Genomic DNA, 26,644 nt, shown 5'->3' on the forward strand with positions numbered 1-26,644 from the left:
ATAAAGGAAAGAAAACCGAGTGCGCAGAATTGGCGGGGAGGGGAAAGAGGAAAGGGAGAGGGCCAAAAGCTCAAGAGTTATGCCCACTAGGGTTAGGAAGCTTGGGCAGGATTCAAAACTTAATGATCATAGTTCTAAACTTCTTCATGGGCCAGAGCTGTACAAAATGCAAAACAACACAAATTAAATGATAAAATAGAGAACTTGATCCCCATTCTTGCACCCTAAAAAGGCTACCAAACAAATCTGAATTAAAACAATAGGACTTTAAGGTACAAAAAGCAGAGAACACATATAGAAAACAAAATGTCAGGTGGTCTGTAGTTTTATTAGTGGTAGGAAGGTCTGCCGAGTTTGCTGGGGATACGAACACGGCTTGATGCTTTTTTCTTGTGACATCCGTTTACGTGGCTTAGATGGAGAGAACTAGTCTTTATTAAGGCTTGGTTGGTTTCCAATAAATGGCATGAAATGAAAAAAACCTGTTTTACAAAGATGATTCCCAGTACCTTTTCTGTGCCCAGTGTTGTGCTAAGTACTTCAGTATTTGCAAGTTCTGAGTACTTCTGAAAGTCCATGTAATGAGTTCAGAGCCCGAAAGGTCAAGACCTCCCCAGCCAGAGAAGATCAGAGCAGGCTTGTGGAGAAAGGGGTGATTGAGCCAACACCCCTCTCTGTCTTCATTAGCACAGGCAATTAAGGACCAAAGAAAACTGAGCCTCTGGCTGTGAGCTCACTAGCATAAGCTTCAGAAGGGCTTGCATGGTGGGCACAGAACAGGGCTCACCCATCATAGAGGGTCAATAAAAACAGAGTGTCTCTTGAAGGTGTGAATAAAAGCCCATGGTCTTAAGTGCCACTGCTCAGAGTAAGGGAAGTGGTGGTGGAGGTGGCATTCCATCTTACCCAGCCCAAATCAGACCAAGCTGGCGCACGGACACCGTCAGGACATTGACAAGCTGGAGTTAAGTCCAAGGATGCCCAGATGGTGAAGTGGGGCTTTCATACAGTACCACAGCCATTCCTCTGCCCATTCTTCTTCTAACCATCCAAAACACGTTTAACACGATCCTTCCACAAGCCAGGCACTGAGCTAGCTGTGGGGGACATAATGATTTTAAGAAAGAAACAGGCCCTGTTCCCACGGAGTGTGCAGAGAAGGGGGCAAAATGTGAAATCAGCAGACGTTTGTGAGCTGAGCACAGGGCCAGCAATCCTTAAAAGGTGGAGTTTAACTGAGGAATGACTATGTCTGCCTTGTCTGCTAACACCTCAACTGGCAGAGCCCTCGAAGGTTTAGAAAGCACTTTCTTATGCAGTAGCTCAGCCGACCTGCATTGACCCTGCAAAACAGGCAGGAATTATCAGGTCCATTTTCCTGATGAGGAAACCAGGGTCTGCAAAGTTAAATAGCTCATCTGAGGTCACTTGGTGAGTTAGAGGCAGAGTTGGGGAAAAACTGTTTTCAGACTGCCAGTCAGTTCAGTGTTCTTCCTACCATACTGTGCTTGATGTTTCTACTAAGAGGGTGGTGTAACACATTCAACTGGGAGCTATTACATTCAATGAATTTAAACATAGGAAAGATTAATAATAAATTTAAAGGTGTCTGACATTTAAAAAAAATCAGTTTTGGAACCAAGAAATTTGACTTCTCATAGTTAAAAAACTATTGGCAAAGATGAGAGTCCATGTGTGAGGGCAGAAGCAAACAGCTCAGCAGGCCCAAAGGAACTGGGCTGGTTAACTCCAGAAAAGAGAAAGCTTGATGGAGGTGACAGCAGTCCCTCTGGCTTCAAGTATATGACGGGTGGCATATGAGGGAGAAGTGAAGATCTGAGGGTTCCTGGAGGAAGCAATAGGACCAACAGGTGGATGCTAAGGTGGGGGGGAGCATTTTTTGGCTTAGCACAAGAAAGAATTTTCTAAGCATTACAGCTGAGCAGCAAATGAAACATGTACTCTAGGGAGCGTAAAGCAGAGACTGGGCAACCTTTTGTGCAGAATTTTGTAGATGAACCCTGCATAGGACAGGGCACCAGATCCAATGATCCCTGCGGCGCTTTTGATGAGCTGCTGTGACTCTTGGCTGCAGTGGTTTATATCCTTGAAGTATGACAGGACTTTGCTAACGACCACATTAATAGTGGTAGCTGACCTGAGCACTCTGCACAGTTCTAATTAAGAACAGGAAGTCAGAGAAGGAAGGCTGCCCTTCCTGTATTTCCTTCTGTTGCCGTATGAAGGGTCCCCGAGGCCCTGCCCCCATCCTTCTTCTTCTAAGTAGGAGAGGCTGGACATGCTCTTCAAATGGTCATTCCATATTGAAGATGACCCCCTTAGGTCACTTCTGCACATCAAAGGAGAGTGTGCATGTCCTTTACTTTCAGATATTCAATCCTTCGTCCCTTTAATATTTGGGCTACTTCAGAGAATGGAACAAAATCAGTTTATCAGTAAATAGCTACTGTGTGCCTGCTATGTGACTGAGCTGGGCACAGTCCAGCTGTGAATGTGACACACACATGGAAGGTGTATGTGAAAGCTACTAAAGATTAATGAGAAGTTAAACTGGGAGTTGCTACTGCACAGTCACTAGGAGCACTCACGGGCTCTAGAGTCCAACACTCCTGGGGATGAACGGGAGCCCTGCTGTTTACTGCCCGGGTGACTGTAGGCTGGCGGAAGGTTGTTTCACCTCACTGGACCTTGGTTTCCTGGTTTATAAAATGGGAATAACATGGCCAGCCATGGTGGCTCATGCCTGTAATCCCAGCATTTTGGGTGGCCAAAGTGGGGAGATTGCTTGAGGCCAGGAGTTCAAGATCAGCCTGGGCAACATAGCAAGACCCTGTCTCTACCAAAAAAAAAAAAAAAAAAAGCGGGGGATAAAAATGCCTATTTCATAGTGTTTTGTGGGAGATTAAGCTGGACACTGTAATATGCATAACACAGTATAATAATATTGTTTAATAAATGATAGTTGCTATTACTGTTAAGGATAAGTATAATAAAATAAATCATGAACTATAGGCTATAACTTTTTAAGTAACTCAGAACATAAGTACTGATATAAAGTATGAAGAAAAGGCTTTATAGAGGCCAGAAATATGACATTCAGACAATGGAGTCAGATGGACCTGGTTCCAAATCCCATTTCTACCACATTACAGCTGTGGGACACTGGGAAAATTCACTGCTCTGGGCTTCAGTTTTCTCTTATGTAAAGTAAGGATAACAATTGTAACTGTCATTGTTCCTATGAAGAAAATATGATAATACTCAGCACATACACAGTGAATACTCAGTAAATGTTGTCATTATGATCATCATCATGGAAACATAGGATATCTGAGTTAGACATAATAAGGGTATGTTCATTTATACCTTATTCCCTACCCCCAAATTGCATCTGTTTGATTTTTTTTTACCAAAAGAAAAAAAAATAGTGGATTTGAATGAAATAAAAAGCCTTCAACTAGTTTTATATAGGACATTACAATGAATTCACCTTTAAATCAAAACAGTTCTTATACCAAAAATCATCTGTGTTTCAAAAAGTAAAACTAATTTTTCCATCAGGTATAAGGTCAACAATCACATATTGCTGAGGTAAATGATTATGCGTTAAGCTCTCGCAGGGATCTGCCATTTGATTTCTTCATCAACACATTGGGGGAAACTGATTACTGGCACATAAGAGTTATATGCTGTATAATTGTTTAGTGCATTCTGTGCCTGTACCTTCCCCAAAGGGAAGCTTTAATCTGGTGCTATTAAATTAGAAAACGTAATATATTTTACAACCAGTCAGGAATCTTTCCAGATGAAAATAGCTGTTGTAATGGGCTGTGGGACTTTATCTCCTAACTGCAAAGGGATCGAGGTAGATCCAATTCATTAGTAGAGGTCTTGCTACATAATGCATACAAACTGCAGCAATAAATGCTACATAAAAGCATTCGTTCCAATACATATCACTATAGAACTGGAACCTCACGCATTATAACCATGTGGACTAAGATAGGTTTTGAGAGTTTTTAGCACCCAAGCTTTAAATGGATGAATTTTAAAACTACGAACAATGACATTCATACAAAAATTGGGTGAGATTATGTATAATTTTATGTTGAAATAAGTGCTTTAAAACTTACATAAAAGGTTTTGTTTTCATTGTAACTTAATTTCCAAAGCCTCCAACTTACATCACTTTGCTATTGTAATCCCTACGTAATGAAATTATAACATCATTAAGCAATTACCACTATGATGTCAAGCATTGGGAAATGTTTTGAAAGGTAATTATCATGCATGGATATGGGGTAATTTTCAATTATATTCTTGGATAGAACAGAGTTTGTTTTTCCTCAAAATGCTAAATTGCTTGATTCAAAGATTGGCTACAAGGAACCCTAGAAGGACAAATTAACAAATAAAACTATTTTCTGCTACCAGACTAAGAGCATCTGCACAGGGGTCCAAATTACATTTTTACTCTTCTTCACATAATAAAGCCATTTCTAGTGAAATAAAATTACCTTTCAGATAATAATCTATTTACAAACTTTTCGCCTCATCCACTTTGAAACTGGTTATCAGCAATAACAGAAGAGAAACCAATGGAGCCAGACCAAACACAGCAATACTGGCTGCTCTCGGTTAGATCAGCTCGGGTAAATAATCCCTCCAGTTCACCTTATGAAAGTCAATTGATATAAATGTTTAATTATATATATTTATTGCATTTTTACTGTACGTAATAGAAAACCTATACGTGCAAGCTAAATCTTCAAGCTTGAAAATAAATGATGTGGCACTAGTTTATCAGATTTAAAATCTCTGAATCAAGACACTGCACTTGATCTTCGATTTTCTGACGCTCTCATGTAGAATTTTTTTTAAAAAGTTAATGTATTTTCTCTCCTATAGATCTTGAGAACTGATTGACTGTATTTTTATGTGCATACTAATACACTATTGTTTAAACAATGCAACAGTGAGGGATCACCATTGGAGCAGTCTGCCTTAAGATCAATGAAGATGACATTTTAGATAAGATTCTGCTGAGTATTAGGTACTTGCAAACTCTTCTATCAACACATCTAATAGTAGGGCAAAATTAACTTGCACTAAAATCTGAGAAAGTCCACTGTGAACTACCAAATTTTGGTCCTCAGCAAACATGTGCCCTCAAATGGGAGAAAGATAAAGGACAAACAATGCAATAAAAATGAGGAAAAGATATTTTCTTCCAATTAGAGAGCTATACTGTTTTTGGCAGGCAAATAACTTGCTGTGACTGTAGTTTAGGTGTCATTTGGGAAATAGGTATATAACCATTTTTGTGAAAACTGATGGCTATATTTTACTTGGAAAATGCCATTTTAAGGGACATATTGAAGGATTTGGATGATTGACTAATTAGGAATTATTGCATTGTCATTCTTTCTAGGCAATCTCTACTTATAAACATGCAGTGATTCAAACGTGCACTTGAAAATGTGTGGCTTACAACTATGAATGTACTTTGTTACATATGAAGGAAGGTCCCTCGCTAAGCTATTGAGCTCTGAAGCCTACAGAGCCCATCGTCTCTTAGGAGCCTGATTTCAGGCAACGTGTCAACCTTGAGCTACAAGAAAATGTATCCCAATTACAGCAAGGGAAGCTGGGACCACATTCTGGGCCAGGACTCCTTCTGGGATGCATCTGGGGGATAAGTAGGTGGGAGTGGTTCTGGAATAGGGGAGAGGGCCTCAGACACCAGCAGTGTTCACATTTCTATCACAGAGTTTCCTTCTAGCATCCCCAAAAAGAAGACATCTGTTGATACCAGTGAGAGACTGATTTGACTCCCTCTCTAACCACTTCTCTGTAGAGAAGACACTCCCTGGACCCTGATAGCTGTGGAAAGTATCTCCCTACCCAACAGGAGAAGGAGCAGAGGCTCTGCTTTCAAGAGTATCATAAATACTACGAATCATTTTATAAGCTGAGGGTTGGGGGGGGGCCCTATGGGTCTAAAGAGAGTACTAAAGGGAGTACTATTTTATCCAGAAAGCTTCAAGAAAAGAGAACTTCCTAAATTAAAAAAATTGCAGTGGACGTTTCAGTGGTCCAGTTCTTATTAACCTAAACAGGGTTAGTCAGAATTTACCGCAGCGTTGGAGTTAAGGAAGTGGACTCTGGTTGGACAGGCCTGGGTCAGCGTCCCGATCCACATTCAGTGGGTCTGTGACCCAGGCAAGCTCCTTCACCTCAACTGAGAAGTGGGCACATAACAAAACCCCACGCTGAGCAGTGCTGGGAGGAGTCTGCGTGCGGTAACGCACAGAAAAACTCCACACAGTGCCGGCCACACAGGAGTGCTTTATTAATGCTAGCTGCTATTATTATTTTTATATACCAATATTGATTTTTTGGAGGAAGGTCTCCTTTGGATCTTAAATAAATCTTCAAGGTACAAGGAAGGTCCAGAGAGTAGATCAAATCATTCCCATGTTCCCATGGCCAGAAGATTCACTCATTCATTCATCACATGTTCACGGAGCGTTTACTATGTCCTAGATGCCACGTTAGGCACTGGGGTACCACAGCTGTTCAGTGAAGCGTAACGGTAAAGAGTGAGAGTATTAGGTAAATGTCAAATAATTATGTGGCAGGAGAGTGAAGGATTCCTCCCCTGCTGGCGAAGCACAGGCAGCCAGAAACCCCTCTCTCCGGTCCGCTGTGAGGAGCCCTGAGATCTCTGTAAATTCTTTACTAGTAATTTGGATATTACAGCTATAAAATAAGTATTTGCTACCTATTTATATGTAAGAGGAGATTAATCAATGCTCATAAAAGAATACCCTATGTGGCTTTGTCACAAAACACGTATAACAATGTCATTTTTGTGACTCCTGGCTACTCCAAAAACCCTTCTGAATGCCTTTCTTACTCAAAATCTAGGTAAACTGCAAGAGAGGTCTACAGGCCTGACGAGAGTGGTCATTATTATTCCATTTTGGAGCTGGTAAGCCTGAATAATTAAAGGGTCATATCTGTAAAGGAACAAATGTCAAAAACAAATTGACAACTATTCTTTGAGCCAAGTATGGTTCATTTTCAAAAGGTCAGTTTGGTAGTTTTCTCGAGTAAGTTCTGAAATCTTAACTTCCCATTTTCACATTTCACACGAGCTCCAGGAAAACACATTTTAGGAAGTGTTAAGGGCACCTATGCCCACGGTAGTTGGTATTCAGCAAGTATATTCCAGCCCCGGAGGAGCTGTGAAGAGCTGACCGGCTCCCCATCCCGCTGGGTGGAGAGGTCCAAGCGCAGCGCTGTTCCTGCTGGCTGGCCGGCTCTGCGCAGACTGGGCTGCTCACTTGAAGGTGGCATTTGCCGAGCAGAAACTGTGGCTGGGACACAAACTCCTACTGAACACAGTAGGGACAGGAACCTCTGACTCAAGGGGCCAGATAAAACTCATGCACTTCCTTTTGTATGCCCGAGGCGAGTTTGCTAGAATTGTGCATTGGTCAGGCCATCCTTCCCTGCTGTTAAAATGCAGTTACGCCCCCAGCTGCACAAATGCATCCTGGCCTCTCTGCCTCTGCTAGAGACGTGGTGGTTCAGCGCTGCTCTAAGTCCCAGTGCACCACCTGGAAGATGGGGTAACAGTAGCATCCACGCCTCAGTAGGCCATTGTGAGAATTCAAGTCCTCGCCCAGGCTCAGAACACAGGAAGATGAAATAAAAGATATTATTATTTTTATCCTAAAAGTCTGAAGAGGGGAGATCACCTTTCCCTCACGAACCATGTTCACCTCCCAGTGAAACTGTTCTGCAGAAAGGGCACTGAGGTAAGGAAGCCTGGGTCCTGGCCCTAGCTGGGCTCTGACTGGGCATTTGCCCTTGAGCAAGTCATTTGCCTCTTTAGCCAGATTGAGAGGGTTGGGTGATGACATCAGTGTTTTTAACTGGTTTATCAGAGCCCCAGGGGAAAATTCTGAGATCCTAACTTGCCCATTGGCCAGAGCTGTTCTGCTTTCATCTCTTCTAAACATTGAGATTCCATTTGAAAGAAAAGTTGTCACTGCTTATAAATAAAGTTTAAGAGCCACTGCATAAGGTGGTTTATAACTCTTCAATTGCTAAAATGTATGGGTCTAAGTTCAATACTCTCATGGCTGAATTTTAGAAATATACCAAATATACCAAAAAATTGGAATGGGTGGGGACCAAAAGTCAGATTTCAATGAATTGCTCTACTTTCCCCCTCAGGGTTGTAATAAGAAATGACCAGTTAAGAAATATTTCCCACCCTCCTTCCATCCCTGTCAGCCTTCTTGTCTTCTTTCTAATGAGAATTTAGAGAATCTAATATATGCTAGAACTTGCACAGGGCTCCAGGGATCCAGGAGGGAGCAAACTGACAAAGTCTCTGCTCTTAAAAACTCATGGCCTGCTTAGGACGAGGGAGAGTAAACAAGTAAGCAAATAAAGATTTACAAACTGTGAAAGGTATGAAGAAAATGTTAGAGGGTGGAGTGAAGAGCACACAGTGGTAGGAGGCTTGCCTACTTAGGTAAGACTGCCTGGGAGGGCCTTCAAGGAGACAGACTACCTGCAAACACCCAGGCCCCACATTCTACCACCCCATGACAGTGTCCTTTCAGCTCATTCACTCCCTTGGCCTTGCCCTAGGTGTGGTCAACTGTGGCTACCAGTTATTTCTAACAAGCATGGGTGGGAGGAGGAGGCAGGTCCAGGGCTGAAACCAGAGGTTTCCTTTATTTCTCAATTAAACTGCCCAAACTGGTACTTTTTTGGAGCAATTAGCCACTTGGCCCTTGAGATGTTTTGTTTTTCCTATATATCAGAAACTCTCAAAGGAAAAACAATTTTTCATTTCGTGGTTTTACATATTAACTTTTTGAATAGGTAATCTATTCACCTGGTTCAAAAACCCACAAAGCATAAACATGTAGTGGTTGGGCTCTGAGGCTGGCTGCTCTTGGGTTCAAATCCTAGTAGTTGTCACACACTTAGTAGTTGTGTGACCTTGGGCAAGTTATTTAAGAACGTTGTGCCTCAGTGTCCTCAGCTGTAACACACACACACACACACACACATATACAACACACAGACATAGTCCTCCTGTTGTTGTGAGGGCTGAACATAGTGTCTTAGCACAGCGTCCGGCACACAGTAAGTGCTGAATGAATGGAGCTGTGCGACAGGAACCCAGGAGGAGTCCCAGGCTGCCCACAGCCATGCCTCCCTCTCCCTTCTAATGATAGAAACTGGAAACTTGAGTGCACTGTTTTTCTTTGACAAATACCTCATGAGAACAGATGGAAACACAATATCAGTATGTTGGTAAGTGTTGACAGTGCTGTGCTGTCTAAAACTATGCCATGAACACACAAAGATTAACCAAATAGGAAACACTAGTTTTTGATGGAATTAACTACAAACCACCCAGGTGTATCAGAAAAGGAGAAGGTGAGCAAATAGGAAATACTAGTTTTTGATGGCATTAATCAACTACAAGCCACCCAAGTATATGAGAAAAGGGCCAGGGAGGGACAGCTGATAAAAATCTAGGGTGACAGGCAGAAGGCGTGCCTGATCTGGTGAACACTGGCCAGTCCATTTTACAAACCTCTGACTTTCATTTCTTAATTTGCCCTCAATGGAAGTTCTGTTTACCTTCAACATAACTGAGCTCCTGCTGTCAGACCGGGCTTGGCAATGGTGACTCTAAGACATCCTTTCAGCCACTCATCACTAACATATATCTTGGGTGCCTTTGCTCAAGGACCACGCGCTCGGTTCCTGTGGCTTATTTAGGACACTTAACATAACATATTATTTGTTCCCTCACAGCAAGGTCTCCTCCTGACAGCCAAGATTCTATTTTTCTGTCATAAGTAATTATAAATGTACACCTCTAAAAAGATTCCTAATTTGAGGGGCATAATCTATTTCAGATAGTAAATCACAGAGACATCTCTATCCCTGGGGCGGCCAAAATGTACAACTCAGATGTATGAGCTCTCTCTGAATTTTCCATACCTGAAGACAAATGGGACGCTCCACTTTTTTCCCTGGGCAGTTAGGAAAAAAAACAAAAAACCCCAAAAAACCTGGCACTTTTGTTGGAGCAATTTATATTGGTTTCGCTTCCACTTTTTTTAAGCTTCAGATATAGCATTTCCATCTTCAAAATTCAACCCAGAAAACTGTCTCAGAGTCTCACTCTGCGGTTATTTGTCACTCCAATTATGCACTTGAGATTACTCCCCGCCCTTGTCATCTCAACCCCTGTTTCCACCGGAGATTCTTTTATGTTCCTCCTGTGTGCAAGTTCCCTGCTCACCACCAGCCACTAACAGTTCATCTTCATGGCTGTGCCAACAAAGGGAACCCCAGGCAAATTTTCATCCCTGTATCCTTCCAATTTTTCTATTACTAGTACCTATCGTAGCTATGTGACAGCCTTCTTGTTAATGAAAAGGTCGTATCTCTGTATTAATGAAAATGGGTGATGTCGGAATACTGGGTCTGCTTTATAATAATGCCAACAGCTGGTATTTGGCAGGTATTATAATACGTGCTTCATATACAGTACCTCATTGAACCTTCACAAGAAATGATCAGGTGGGCACTATCTGTTACTTGTATTATTTTACAGAGGCAGTAATCAAAATTCATAAAGGTCACACAGTGGGAACTGGTAGAGCCGGAATTCAGATGAAGGCCAACTTGACACCGAAGCCAGGGTCTTATGCCTTAAACTATACTTTGTCCTGGTATTAACCTTTAGAAGAACGAGGACAATTTCTCTCTCATATTCTTTTTAGTTGTAAAGAACTCATCATCCTAAAAAATGAGGCACAGGTTACTTCATTTTGGGTGTGTGAGGCTAAATGATCAGCACTTAATGAACACAGTGGCATCTCAAAGTGACTGATTCTCTCTATTTATAGTAAATTATTTTTATTGTTTTATGCATAGCATTTTTCATATTCCCACCTTGAGCACTCGAACTTCCAGGGGAATCTGGATGCCGCTCAGCTGGCTGTTGACTGGGAGGAACAATGGGTGGGCTCAGCATGTTTAACCAGTCCCTGAAAAGAAAAGAAAGTGAATGAACAACATGTCTGTAATTCCATAGATAGATTTTACATTTCCCCTGGACTTTCAGTTCCCTGGGGCTTCCACAAAGAAACATTTTTCCTCTTTCATATTTCAGAAAGACAAGATGTCCAGATATTAATACTCAGTTTTGTAAATTGGTTAATATGGGGTCAATCACTTAACTAACCAGCTGTTTGATAAATACATCAACTAAATGTTGACTATTCCTCTCAAAAGTTTACTATTGTTCCTATTAAATTTAGCACAGTTCTTCTCACATAAAAAATTATTTCACTAGCTCAGAAGAAATGCAGCAGAGACAAAGCCCCTTACGATCTTCAGGTAAGGAAGCCTGACAAAATCACATGCCACATGCCATGGATGACAACACTCCTAGAAGTTAGGTTAGCAGCTGTCATGGAACCACTGCGATGGTGGGAGTCCGTGTGTATTAACTCAGGGCTTCCGAGCAGCAGAAGGCAAGCGGAGCAGGAGTGAGGGCAGCCGGGTCCTTGAGTGGGCAATTCACTGACGCAGTTCTCCCGCTGAGCGGGGCAAATCCGCTCCAGAAAGCACCTCCTATCTTCCCTGCCCCCCTGCCTCAAACTTCCAGCCTCATTCCTCAATCTCTTTACTTTCCTTCCTCCTCCACTCTTTCCCAGTCTCCTGCTCCCTCTCATAGGTACCTGGGTGGGTACAACTCAAGCCGATGACATCCAGAATGCATGAGTCATTGTGTGTTCTGCTTCAAGCCTATCTCATCTCTAAACTTGCTACAGAGCTTCTTGAGTGGAAGGGAGGAACAGAGGAATGTAAAAGATTTTCTAGTGTGAATTCTGTTTCTTGTAACTGATATTAGTACCTTGAATCATTTACCTTATTCTTCCCAGCTATGTCCTCATGGCTGAATCATTTCTTTCTAAATTTCTGTATTTCCTAGTCTCTTTACCTACAATGGGAGACAGACGGTCCTAACCAACGGCTATGAGCACTGGCTCTACAGGCCAATACCGGCTCCGTGTTTCCCACAGTAAGAACTTGGCCAAGTCACTTGATGTCACTAAGCCTCATCTGTAAAAAGGAGATAATAATAGTGCTTCAGGGTTGGGTGTTAGGATTATATGGAAAAAAAGGGGGGGGGAAACATTTGGCATGGATCTGGGTACAGTGTTTGCACTTAATAAATTTCAGCTATGACCACCATCGTGTTCCTTATCAATGAAGATCATGGTGTGGCCTTAACTACAGTGATAAACCAAGGTAGGAATTGATTTTGTTCGAATTAAACCAGTAAAGGATGGTAGAATGATTACCAGTCTATATAGTAGAGGTTTTCCTTTCAAGCCATTAACTCTTCCAATATAAAAAGTACCTTAATGTAAAAATTACCCAATTCCTATTTGTAATATTTTGAGATACTTTCAGTCACTGCTCACTGTAGCTATCCTTAGATTGTGGCTGGTGAAATAAGCAAGGTGAGCATACTGTGTAATTGAATTTCATAACAACACATTAAGGACATCAGAAGGGGTTTGTCACAGACTTCTAAGCTAATGGAGCATTTTCTGATAAGCACCTTTTATTTAGTCCACTTAATTATAGCAGACCAAAAAATTCTACATTATAGAAATTCTACATTATAGAAAATTACAAGGTCATATACAAATTACCAGCCTAGTGACCTCATTACTCACTAAGAGTAATGGAGCAAGGATGAACAGGAGAAAATAATATTATCATATCATGACACCTCCAGCAGAAACTCTACATAATGGCAGGAGGAGCTCCTACTCATGGTCAGAAACATACAAAAATGTAGGTGGGATTGTATCAATGTTATGAAAAGTAAGACATTTACTTCTGAGGCTAATGATTTGATTAATGTTTTTCCTTTCAGGAGTAGCTATGAAAAGTACAGGGCTCTTATTTTGTGATTAAATTTTTTTTTAGATTTATAGAAAAGTTGCAAGAAGAGTATAAAGAACTATATATCCTTCACCCAGATTCCCCAATTTTAACATTTTATCATATTTTCTTTCTATCTCTAAATCTATCTACCTATCTACCTACACATCTATCTAAACAGGGGTCAGCAAACTATGACTCATGGGCCAAGTCTGACCTACTGACTCTGTACAGCCTGCAAACTAAGAATGATGTTTTCATTTTTAAATGGTTAAAAAATTAAAATAATATTTCATGACACATGAAAATATATGAAATTCAAGTTTTAGTGTCCATCAATAAAGTTTTATTGGAATATAGCCATGCTCATTTGTTTATGTCTTGTCTATGGCTGCTTTTGTGCTACAGTGACACAGTTAAGTGTTTATTATCTGGTCTATTTACTGAAAACCTTTGACGACCCCTGATCTATAATCATAGAGTCCTCATATTGATTCCGCTGATACTAATTCAGTACCACAGATTCTTTCTCATCTTTCGTCATTCTGTATCTGTAACTTCCTTCTGACAGTGCGGAACCTGGTTCCCATTATCCTCAGTCTATTTACTTATTTCCTGAATTATAGAATATACCAGAAGTAGTTTGAGAATTGCTAAGCAAAATGAAGCAAACAACCCACCCCAAACCTATTTGCTAGAGTTCTCTATTCGTTTACAGTTACTTTTATTCTTTAGCTAAAATACTTTGCTCATAATTGACTTGGGTTAGTTCTTTCTTCCCCCTTCTTCAGTGTGATTATAATTATTCACTGGAAATACAGTTAGAGTCATCTACTTCCATTTGTATTACATTTTAGGGTTTTTTCTCAATTCTTGTTGATTTTTATTACTTTTGTTATTGTTGAGTACATAAAACACTAACAATTAAAAGTCAAAACCACACTGAGAGGCATACTCAGGTAGGAGGCACATCCTCCCACCCCTTCCACTCTGTCCCCATCCCCTCTTCACTGCCACTTCACCCCACCCACCCTCCAGAGGTAATAAATTTCATAAGTTCCGGTATCATCTTTCTGTGTTTTGTTTTGCAAGAACAAACATACATGTCTATTTCTTTATTCCCTTTCTTTCTTATGTAAAAGGTAGCATGCTACAGTTACTCTTTTGTACTTTCGTCTTTTCAGCTTACAATATATCCTAGAAATCACTCCATACCAGTTCATAGAGAGATTTCTCACTCTCTTTTTACAGCTGCATAATACTTTACCATATGTGTGTGCCACCATTTATTTCACCATTCCCCTATGTTTGGGCATGTTTTCAACATTTGGAATTATTGCAATTAACACTTCAATGAAGAACCTTGGGCATATCTATTTTTGTATACATGGAGGTGTATCTTGAAAAAGTAAACTCCTAAAGTGGGACTCCAGGAACAAAAGGCAAACACAAACTTGGTTTTGTTAGATATTGACAAATTCCCTTCACAAGGGTTGTACCCATCTGCATTTTCACCAGCAATGTATGAGAATGCTGGTTTCCCTAGAGCAATGTCACAAGGATATGCTGTCAAGTATTTGAATACTTTCTGATCTGAGAGGTGAGAACGAGTACTTTAAAGTAGGTTTGATTTGCATTAGCTGTCATTACAAGTAGAGTCAACTGTATTTTCCTATATTTAAGGCCATTTATGTAATACACAAATATATGCATATACTATATATATATGTTTGTTCACATTTTGCTCTTTATTCTATCAGATTTTTGGTCTCTTTCCCTTATCTTGTCATTTGTCTTTGCTTATGGTGATTTTTGCCATGCAAAAGTTTTTTATTTTTATGTAGTCAAATGTATCAATCTTTTTTTGTGTGTGTGTGTTTGTATTTTGGGCCAAAGTTAGAAACTCTTTCTCTAAAACCAGGTTCTATGGAAATTTACCAAGTTTTCTTCTTGTTACTTGCATGGCTTCATTTTTCACATTTAGATTTCTGATCCACTTGGAGTTTATTCTAGTATATGGTGTGAGTTTATTTTGGTACAATGTACATCTAATTTTATCTTTTTAAAATAGTTACAGAATTCTTGTGGCAGGTGATGTTATTTTAACATAGATTTAGAAGATTTTTAACTAATTAAGAAATTTTTAATCAAAGCAACTCATTTGTTTAGCTTTTTGCTAAGTAAGCATTTATAAAGTATACCTTTAAAAAGGTTCCCATGTTAACTAAAATATGGAAAGCTTCTAGACTAAACAAAATCGACCAGGACTTTTTCTTGCAGGACTTTTCAGAACCTCTAAAACACAGTGAATCCCCGAAGAGGAGCATAGAATATATAGTACTGCCCAAATTTATGCATCTGGAACCCTTAATCTCTTGGGACCACAGAACACATCTTGAGAAATGCTGCTCCAGGTCATACCATTTTCCCACACTGGTGGTATTTTTTTGTTTTGTTTTTTTATTTTACTTTATATGCACTTAATAATTTCATTTTTTAAGAGCATCCTGTTTTTGGTGACTTGTTAATAAGCAGAAATGTGTAGTTTAGCACCTGTATCTTACATGTTTACGTGTTTATATGTGATAGTTAATGCTAACACATTGTCTTAACTCTTGATCAACTTTCAACCTCCATGGCTTTCCCCACGTAAGCAGCAAACATCCAACGAATGGGGAGTTCTAGCTCAGGCTCACTCACAACATGCCATTCCTAGTTTTAGTTCTGAATTTGTTCTTTGACCTGCTTTGTACTCCAGCTACCTCTGCTCCAGAATCTGTTCTTGCTCTTTGTTCTATCACTTCCATATCTGTCTTGTTTTCGTACTTGAAACTCTGATTGGTTTCCTCAGCTCTGACTAGAATCCTTTTATCCCAAGGACTGACTCTATCCCTCTGTTATGAAAAGCCTCCAGCTCCTTTGGTGGATAAATATCCTTTCTGGTCAGGCCTGCTCTCCGAACACATGCAGGAGCTTCCTCTTCCTCTTCCTTCCTGTTGAGGTCTCAGGCCTGCGTCTCCCAACCCTACCTCCCTTGCTGAAGTTAGAGAACGAGGGCTCATAGGCACACCTTTACATATTGAGTTTTGTCACCAGAACCAAGGTTTTATTCAAGAGTCAAGGCAATGGAGTTGTATTAAACACCACACATGAAAATATAGCACAGATGAAGAATAAATACTATCTTGTAAATTTTCACAATGACCAGATTGATCTAATAATAAAACTCTTGGCCAAAAAGGAATATCATATTGTTTTACTCAACCTGCATGCTAGACAGTAAACTTACATGAGTACAGCTAAATCAGTTATTTTTAGAACTAAAGACAATGTTCTCTATTAAGATAGCCTATGGCTTTAGTTCCTTCATTTAAAGACAACAATTTTGTTTACAAGACAATTTTACATACATTAATGTTTCCTAGAAATATGTGTATATGTGTGCGTGTGTGTGTGTGTGTGTGTGTGTATATTATATATATGCAAAACATTACCTGAGAGAAAGTTAGCTTAATAATTTCTTTACATATACAGTAACCATTTACTCAACTCCTACGTGCCAGGCCCTGGGGATTACAGGATAAATTATTCTTGGTTCCTGCTCTCAAAGAGTCATGTTCTGATGGAGGACACATTGTAGCCAATAGAAAATGACAAAAGAACATGAGCTGTACACACAGGCTGCTGTGGGCTGACCAGCTCATCTGTTTGTTCCCCTGAAGGAATTCCCTTGCAATAGAGCTATCTATAATGTTATATACATTTAAATAATTATTTGGGGTAGTAATTATTTCAGAAATCTAAAACATGACAATAATTATTACATTTCTTTCATTCACAGCACCAAGCCACCTGCTATCATAAAGCTCTGGGTCACGGAGCAGCCCAGTGAAACACACACCACAGGGGACCTTACAGTGGGAATCTGGCAATTTGCAGCAGTGGCTGTCCAATACTCAATAGTTATCATTTGGCACTAGTGTACATTTCTTACTCACTGGAAGAAGTTTGGATTTTAAAAATCTTCTATGGCCAGGGAACAGACTGGGGAGAAGACTGAGAAATGCCTCACTTTTGGGGGAATTAAGATTCTTTTTCAAAGCTAGTGAAAACGGTTTCTCAGAAAAGTGTCCATAAATATCAAATTTTACTTCTAATTTCAGGAGGTTAGAGATTGTCTGAAGCCTATTCATAGACTTCTACATCACAAATAAAAAACTTGCACCATGGGTTATAATGGAGATAGTGTTGCAAGTAGTGAAAAATTCATGGTTGGCAAAGTTTTCTGTAAAGGGCAAGACAGTAAATGTGTTAGGCCTTATGAGCCATAGGTCTCTGTTGCAACTATTCAACTCTGCTGTTGTACTGTGAAAGCAGATGTAAGTAAGTTTATGAATGGGCATGGCTGGGTTCCAATAAAACATTATTTATAAAACAGGCAGGGCAGGATTTGGCCCACAGGCTGTAGTTCAATGACCCCTGCCTTGGAGGAAGGAACTGTGAAGCAGACAATGTTCAAGGTTCTCATGAAAATTCCTGCCAATTTTCCTACTGAATACCTTTTGAACCCACCTTTCTCACCATCTCTGCTTCCACCACCAGAGCCTAAGCAACTATCTTGGTTCACGTTATCTGTAGCAAAAGCTCTTTCTTAATCTCCTCACATTCATTCACTCTGGCTTCACTTCTCTGTTCTCTGCACTACAGCCCAAAGTACTTGCCAGTATGTCCATCTCTTGTTTAAGCCGTCACACTTGGGAGAAAGACCAGAATCCTTACCTCGGCCTTTGACGCTTTGCACAGACCAGTCTCTATGTATTTTTCCAATCTCATCTGGCACTACGCTCCCTCCCACTCCCTATTGCTCCAGTCACACTGGTCTCTGGAGTGTGCCATGCTCCCTAACATCACCCGGCCTTTGCCCAGGCTGTGCCCCTTTGTCTAGGCCATGCTCCTCTCCCCTGTTCCTACCTTCCCTTGGCCTGGTGAATTCATACCCAACCTTCATATTTCGGCTTAAACAGCACACTCTTGGGAAGTCTTCCCGACACTCCCTCTTCAATCTAACTAAGTTCCTTTCACTCCTTCTCATGGGGAAACTGTGATCTCCTCATTAAGAGCTCTTGTCTCAGCTCATAACTGTATCCTCATTTGTTTGATCATCTGATGAATGTTGTCTCCCCCATTAGACTAACTAGTCCCTGGCAGAGTGCCTGGCACAGAGTAGGTGCTCCTTCAACATTTAGCAAATGCATGACTATTGAAACCGTCTCTTTTTTAGCCTGGAATACTGAGTGCCACTTGGGATTGGAAGTTTCCATAACAATAAATAATGCTGCTGTTGCAACCCACTCTGTGTTCTCCCTCCATCTTGCTCTTTCTTTGCTTGCTAGGAGCATGCTATTGTTTCCTCACCATGTGTGTGGTATATACATAATTTGGGGTGAATTTGGGGACACACACCTGCTTCTTTGTAGACAAGAAAGAAAAATTCAATTTTCTACCTGAGAAAAAAGAAGGCTGGTTCATAAATATATTTACTAGCATAAAAAACTAAGAATATATATGTTCTTTTTTTTGAAACTTAAACATCCAAAAAATGTTTCAATAGCACTTCTTCACAGAATTCATCTCCCACTTGAAGTAGAGAGCTCAAAACATAAGTTCGGAATGCCTCTGTGTATCTCTTAAGATGTACTTGAATAAGTGTTAAGATGCTGTTGTTTAATTTTGGTTTGTTTTCCTCAGAAGGTCTCGAATCAGATTCTCAGTGTTGGAAGAACAACGCCCATGTACGTTCTGAAATCTTTCTACAGCATTCTCACCAAGTGGTTATCTAATCCGTACTTGATTGCCTTCAGTAACTGTGTACCTACTGCTTTCAAAAATCATATTTCATCTTCAAATAGCTTTGACTGTTAAAGAGTTTTTTCTCATGTTAAGGCAAATATGTTTTCTTTTTTACCTTGACCTGTTTCTCCTATCATTACTCCTTGTGGTTAAGGAATAATTTAATCTCTCTTCAATGCATAGTAGGAGACCAAGACTGGTAGCTCACACCTATAATCCTAGCACTTTGGGAGACTGAGGCAGGAGGATCACTTGAGACCAGGAGTTCGAGACCAGCCTGGGCAACATAGGGAAAACTCATTTCTACAAAAAATAAAAAAAATTAGCCGGGTGTGGTGGTACATGCCCCTGTGGTCCCAGCTACTCAGGAAGCTGAGGCAGGAAGATTACTTGAGCCCAGGAGTTTGAGGCTGCAGTGAGATGACTGTGCCACTGCACTCTAGCCTGTACAACAGAACAAGACTCCATCTTAAAAAAGACAAAAAAAGACATAGTAGGAGAGAGCTAAGGGATTGTTCACGACTTCTTCCCTCTTCTTGGAACAGTCACCTCTAACCATATACCACATGGCTTTCTAGGAGTTACCATGTTCCTCCATGAGCCCACAGCCTCAATTGATTGATCGATCCAGAGGCAAACACTAACCTAATCTGGGCCAATCATCACACTTCCCTAGAACTTCTCAAACTACATCTGAAAAGGAAAGATGGCCCCACAATGAAGATGGCAGCCAAAAGAAGTGAAACTCATGCCACTGGTGATCACATTTCCCATTACTTGGAGGAAGCCTGTCTGAAGAGAGAATGAGGAAGTATAAAGTCTGGATTCTAGGGGAATGAAACAGTGTTGGTGCCACTGAATAAACTGGAAAACAGGGGAGAGGAAACCAGTTTGGGATGATGGAAGTGTTTAGTTTAGCACAAGGGAAATCTGAGGTCTTGCAAGTTTCTTCATGTGATATGCTGGAAATATTTAGGGGTCCATTCTTAAGTCTAGACTTAGCTCTTGAATATGTTGCTATATCTCTAAACCCATCTATGCTTCTAGCACCTCTCTCTTGTTCTTCCCCCAGCCAGTCTGGACTCGTTATAATCCAAACCAGTGTGAGCTTTGCAAAAGTTGATCTTAGAGTAAAATCTCAAATCACTGCATTGGCTTAAAGCCTTGTATGTCTCCCTAGCATATGTTTGTATCTTTCCCTTATAGTTACCATCACACTATCCTCAGTCTTCACAGGGAAAGCCACATCCTTAGTCTGTCTTCTTGCAATGTCCTAGCTGACTCTCTTTATCCTTCAGCCTTCAGCTTTCAGCTCAAACATTACTTCAGAGAAGACTCGCTTGAGTTCTAAGTCTACCACAAATTCTCTATCAGTAAACATCCCAGTAGGAAACACTGGGAACACTCAAATTAGGATGCTTTGAGGAGAGTTTAAGAGAAGGCTTATTAGAAAGGTAAGGGTAGGTATACAGAAACCACAAGGGACAGTATAGGATCTCAGGGCTGTTGCCACCCCTAAGTCTTAAGGGACAAGAAAGGAGAAGTGACCAGACCCAGAAAGCAAAAGGCCTGGAGAGAGGGCCTCCTTAAGAGGAGTTGTGACTTTGGGCCAAGGTTTGCAGTGAGCCTGAGGTAGTTCTATAGGGAGGGAGCTGGGGAAGAGCGACCCTGACTTCCTTCTCCCTCCTCCTCTGATTTTCACTGGCTGAAACTCACCAGAAGTGAGAAGGAAAGGGGGCCCACTGATGTAGTTCATGTTCATCAGCCTCTCTGGGAGTCCTCTCAGTGTGCAAGGATCCACCCATTTATTTGTGTTAACTGAGTCATGTCTGCCTTTCCTGCTGGCTGTACGCACCACAGGGCAGGTGGTCACGTCTATCTACTTCACATACTGGATTTTCAATAAATGTTTGCTGAATGAATGAATACCTATAGGAAGGCCAGGGCCATATGAGACAGACATACCAATGAGGTAAAAAAGAAGGGGAAATGGATGAGTTCTTCAAGGAAGACTTTGTAGAGAATAAGTCAGGAGAACACACCCTGAGAGCCAGGGGAGGAATTATAAGACTCTGAAAAGGCACCCAGTTGAGAATAACACGAATTATAGTTGCCAGATATTTCTTCTGCCCCCCTCCTAAAAGTGCTCCCAGTGGATGTTTACATTGTGATGACATCTGGAACAGAATCACATCTCCTTCATAGTGAAAGCTGGGAAACACATTACACAAATACCACTCTGTTTTCATCCCACGTCATCAATCCAGGTTTATTTGGAGGCATACGAAAAACACTCATACAAATGGGAAATCATACTCTTTCTTCTTCTGGCCTCTACAAAATGACCTCTCCTGCCCATGTCTTTGACAGAAAAATCCATAAAACAGAGAGAATCCAGATTTCCTTAAGTGCTCAGTGCTCCAAGAAATCACAAAAAGCATTAACTTCTCCATACTCTATTAAATATAACTTATATGTTCTCTGCAGAATATCTTTCTGAATATCTTTCCTGTTTAGCAGTATTTTCTCTTGGGTTAAGAAAATTTTAATGACATAACATTTTGGGACCATTTTCCAGACATTGGCCCATTAGATATGATAGATAATTCAACTCTGGAGGCACAAATCCAGGAATCAGACATCAAATTCAAATACAACATAAGAATATTAATATCTCATCTACCTGAGACAACATGGAAGAAGGCTAACCCCTTCCTTTCCTTCTCTATACAGTTATCAGCAAAGCTGCTTTGTGATTTTTACATTTAATAGATATTTATTGAGCCCCTGCAGTGTTATAGACTTTATGCTGGGTACTGAGGATGTAGTTCCTGCCATTACGGAATTCAGTCTACTGGGAACAGATTGTTAGACCAACATTTACAAGACAGTGAAGTAAGTGCTGTTACACAGAGGTAAGCCCAGGGAACCGCATATAGTTAGGAGAATAGTTCAGGGAAGGCTTTCTAGTAAAAGTCATGAAAGGGCTATTTCTGAAACATGAGAATGAGGCAGCAAAATAGTCAACAGATGGAAGAATATTCTAGAAGAAACAGTATGAAATATAGCAGAAAGGTGTGAGGGACCTTGGGGTACTCCTAGCAGTGTGAAATGATGGGCACTGGGAAAATATGTGTTGAGTGAGAAGGCTGTAGTCAGTTGCTGAAGATGCAAGATATTCAGATAGCAAACTAAGGAGTTCTGACTTTATTCTGAAGGCCCTGAGGATGTACTGAAGGATTTTAAGCTAGAATACTCTTGGGTTTGCATTTTAGAAAGATCACAGTAGCAGTTGTGTGAGAATGAATTGGTGGGGAATAAGACAGGAGACAGGAAGATCATTTAGGAGCTTGTTGCTGTATAATTTAGGCAAGTAATAATAGTGTCATTTTGGAAATTTAGTATATAGTAATCTTAATATATACATAAGAAACACAGAACCTCCACCTTGACAATATCCATTTCCCAATATGTCCAAAATAAGGTTGTAAGTGAAGGTGATCAGAACATGCCACCCTCAAAATACCACTTTGGCAAACTAACTATCTTGAGTTGAAGGCAATTGAGAAACAGATGCAGGAGGAAGGGCTCTCTGGTCATCTATAATACTTTCTACCTTAAAGCAGGGCATAAATTGTCCCTGAGAAGGATGTTCTCCCTGTATCAGGAAGAGGAGAACATTCTTAACACCAGAGGTGGGGAGCTGGCACTAAGATGAATCTGTACAAACAAACCTTACCAGAACAACCCTTATCTTCCATCACTTTCCCATAATTTACGGCTCCTATCCCAAATCCCTTTTTCCTTTGTCTTGTTTCATCTCCACAATTTATCTTTCTTTGTTAAAATGGTATATAGCCTTCTGGGTCTAGCCCTTCTTTGGGTTTTCACTTCTTTTCTATAAAGGCCTATATGCACATGTAAAAATTAAAATATTAATTAACAAATAACATCTGCATGCATTTCTCGTTAGTCTGTCTTTTGTAAGTTTTATTCACAGGCCTCAGCCACAGAACCTAAGAGGGAAGGGAAAGTCTTTCCTACCTTTCATAATGTACAGAAATTTCCTGAAAAGATATCTTGTTTTTGTCATTCTGTAAGAGTGAAGATCTCTAGTGATGGCAGTTTGCCTCAAGGATCTTAAACTCTAATAAGGAGTATTTCAGATTCTTTCTGTGTATCTCATGTACTAAATTAAAGTAGTTATTGAGTATCATTGTGCCCGACACTGTGTTGGGTACATAAGGATACTGAACATTTAAATATAAGACATGGTCCCCAGAAAAATACACACATATATGAATGGGCAGGTCAGAAGAAAAGAAAGATACAGTGTTCCCCAAAATATGGAAAAATGCTTGCAATGTATGTAATTATAGAAATACAAATTAAAATAATGATATATGATTAACACAGTTCAGCTTGGCAAAAGTTCTAAAGTTTGATAAAACACAGCATAAGATTAAGGAGATGGGACACTAGCATACACTGCTGGTAGGGCTGTAAATTGGTGAACAACTTGGTTATATACAGAAAAATGACCTTTTGACCAAGTAATTCCACTGCTAGAAACTAACTGTAAACACAAACTTGGCCAACCTCATAAAGACATGCAAGTGAGGATGTTTATTACAGCACTGTTTACAGTAACAAAAAGCTGGAAACTACCTAAATTTCCATTACCAGGGAACTGGCTGAATAAACTATGGTACATCCAAACAATGAAATAATATCTAGCAGCCGATGAAGAATGTGGTCAATTTGTATGTACAAGTTGTAGAACCGTATAGTCATATCCCTTTTTTTTATAATATATGCACAGAATATTTCTGAAGTTTGCTCAAGAAACTTGTAACCATCATCACATCTGGCCGCAGGAATGTAGTGTTGGGGGCGGGAGGAGTAAGACTTTTCACTCTCTATCTTTTACTCTTGTTAAATTTTTTCCCCCCACTTTCTTTTTAAAGGCAGAGTCTCTCTAGGAGCTTCTAATTTGATGACATCTACAAGAAAATACTTCTGAATCACAGCTTAGAAATATCTTTTAAAAGGTGTTTTAGGTGACAAGTGCTTACCTGGACACAGGTGCTACATTGGTCCCTCGACCAGTGGAGGAGGAGAGAGGAAAAAGGTTTGCCACCTCCTTGCCAGCTCACACTGTGTTGATCCCAGTAGCCTTCCCCATTAGAAATATGAACTCCAACGATGAAAATTAAACATTTCAGGTCTTTATAAATGTTGTCAACATTCCTTGAAATTGCCAAGTGTTCATTTGCATAAACAACAGTTGCTTTATTTAATGCTATAGATATGAGTAAAAAATAGATGGTGGCTTTTTTTTTTTCTTTTAACACATAATTCATGAACCTGGTTATTAAAAGAAAATGGTTCCTGGGATGAAATCTGCAATGTCAGGTCTGACAATTCAATCATATAGGCTGACAAAGAGTGGTTACAACGGCAAGATTGGAAGATGATCTACGACAAAGGAGAAGACAGGCTAAAATCTCAGAAGGAACAGGCTTTTTTCACCCTAGGAGATATATTCATATGAGTATGTGACAAGAAGTTTAATATTATGTTTTAATTTGCTTTTCAAAGAATTTCTTTTTCTTTTTTTAGTTGCTGGTGGATAAAAGGTCTAAGCCCCATGGAAAACTAGGCAGTGACTCACTTATCCTTTACCTTTTACTGGAGGGGAATCGTTTTGAGGTGAAAATTCTTAAGGAAGTCAGTTATCTCCTCAGAACAGAAAAAACTAATTAAGCATTGTTTGATTAATTAGAGACACTTGAAAAAAATGCTATCAAGGCCTACAGCTGTAATCAATTTAATCAACATGCAAAGAGCCAATCTATAGTTTTCTTGATTAACAAAGCTGAATGTTAAACAGAGAAGTGTGACATTGGAGTGCCATTAGCTAAAGCTACAAATTGAGCATTTTCCATAAATATTCAAAGTCAGGTTAGGATAAAGTGAAAACTCTTTTATACTTTATTTCTTACTACGAGGACCATGGGCACGAACATTTCAATTCTTCCCCTTGATATTTCCATATTTCACCTAAGTAGTAGAAATGGGTAGTAACTTCGGAATGCTTCAATAAAGACACACACAAAATCAACTACCTGGAAAGATCACACAATAAAACAGAAGCACAAAAAAGTGATGTGAGATTTCTCAGTTTAGTGTCAACCAAGTCGATTATGGAATTCATCAGGAACAGCCATGCCAGATGTAAAGAGATGAAATGTCCTTATTACATTTTTAAGATGGGAATGTGAAATGCGTCTATATAATGTCTGATGAGTAAATCAGAAAATCCAATTTCCTTATTTTATTTGCATGAAGTCAATTTAAATGTCAAGATGTCTAATGCAAGATTGGTTTATTAATGGTTTGTTTCTTGCTCTTAAAAATCACAGTTTTAACTATAAAGTGATGATTATGTTTTGTGTAGCCAATCTTTTCAATACAGCCTAGAATTTTATCTTTTAAAATAGCAACTCTCAATCTTTTGGGGGTAAAAACCTGCTTTTTTTTTTTTTTCTTGGAATTTAGTAAGAGCACAAATAAATACTTGCTAACTAGTGTGTTGCAATCATATGTTATATTGCATGTAATGTTACCAAAAATAGTTTTATTATGGAAATATGTAAATAATTTACCTGAAAAATAAATTGAAAAGAGTTCAAGGTAATCTCAATGCCACTCATATTCACATATGGTTTCCTGAAGGGAAGTGGAAAGGAAAGGGTGTACATGGCATATGGTAGTCACTCAACAAATACTTGAGCTGTTAAAGAGTTAAAGCCTACCTACTGATAATATATTATGGCAACAATGATTTTGCTTGGCTTAACATACTTCTCCTCTGCCTCTTCTGAGAACCTAGCTCTTCTTTCCTATGGGCAACCCATTTCATGTGGTTTGGGGGGGCTCTCTTAAGTCCCAGTATGGAGACAGGCAGGATATCCACACTATGCAAGAGTCTACTCTTGAGTATTTTATGGATTTGTGAGCAGTGAGCATAATGCTGTGAGAGATCAGAATATGCCACCCCAAAATATGCCTTTTGTGCATTGTTGAGCTGAAGGCAATTGAGAAGAAACAGGCAGGAAAGTTCTCTGCCCTCTCTCTGTTTGCTTAAAAGTAGGACATAGACTTACAAAAACAAAAGGTATCCTGCCCCACTTTCTACCAGGGAGGACAAAGGTTAACCACTGGTGACAACTTTAGAACCCCTGGGCCTGGAGATGGCACCAGAGGAATCTACATGAACAAGTTTTACTATTAATAATTGGACTGACTTTTGGTTTCACTGGGTTGTCTGTGCCTCTGAGCTCCCATTCTATGTCCAGTGGCCACAAAACTGTCACAATTTTGAATTAACAATGTAAATCTTGGACTCAAACCATCTCAAGATGCACTGGACACCATTTTATCTGGATTATTATGACTTCTCTGACTGCAGTTTTGGGGACGGTGACCAACCATCCTGGTTTGCCAAAGCCACAGTAAGTTCCTGGGATGCTTGGCTTTCTGTGCTACATCAGAACAAGTGGGAGCAAACCGGGATGAACTGCTCATAGTAGTGTTGGGAACAGGGGCAGTGGGAGGGGGATGAGTAGGTGGGAGAGGAATAATAACAGCTAATGTTAATTTTGTTTAAGTATTTAATAATACTTAGAACAAATTTATGTAGTAAGTACTAGAATAAGCCTATATTAGACAGGCATAAACTGAGACCCAGGGAGAG

General features: G+C 39.9%; 1 protein-coding gene across 2 annotated transcripts in view; it reads right to left on the reverse strand.

Moving 5' to 3' along the window:
• Positions 1-26,644, reverse strand: part of LOC138386966 (protein CFAP20DC-like) — a 260,752-nt gene that overhangs the window by 341 nt on the left and 233,767 nt on the right. For both annotated transcript variants that reach the window (XM_069473759.1, XM_069473758.1), the window contains one exon: positions 11,026-11,120. In XM_069473759.1, the coding sequence (XP_069329860.1) occupies positions 11,026-11,120 (95 nt within the window). The remainder of the gene's footprint in view (positions 1-11,025; positions 11,121-26,644) is intronic.

The sequence above is a fragment of the Eulemur rufifrons genome, chromosome 7, assembly GCF_041146395.1.
Source record: "Eulemur rufifrons isolate Redbay chromosome 7, OSU_ERuf_1, whole genome shotgun sequence".
NCBI classification, from domain to species: Eukaryota; Metazoa; Chordata; class Mammalia; order Primates; family Lemuridae; genus Eulemur; species Eulemur rufifrons.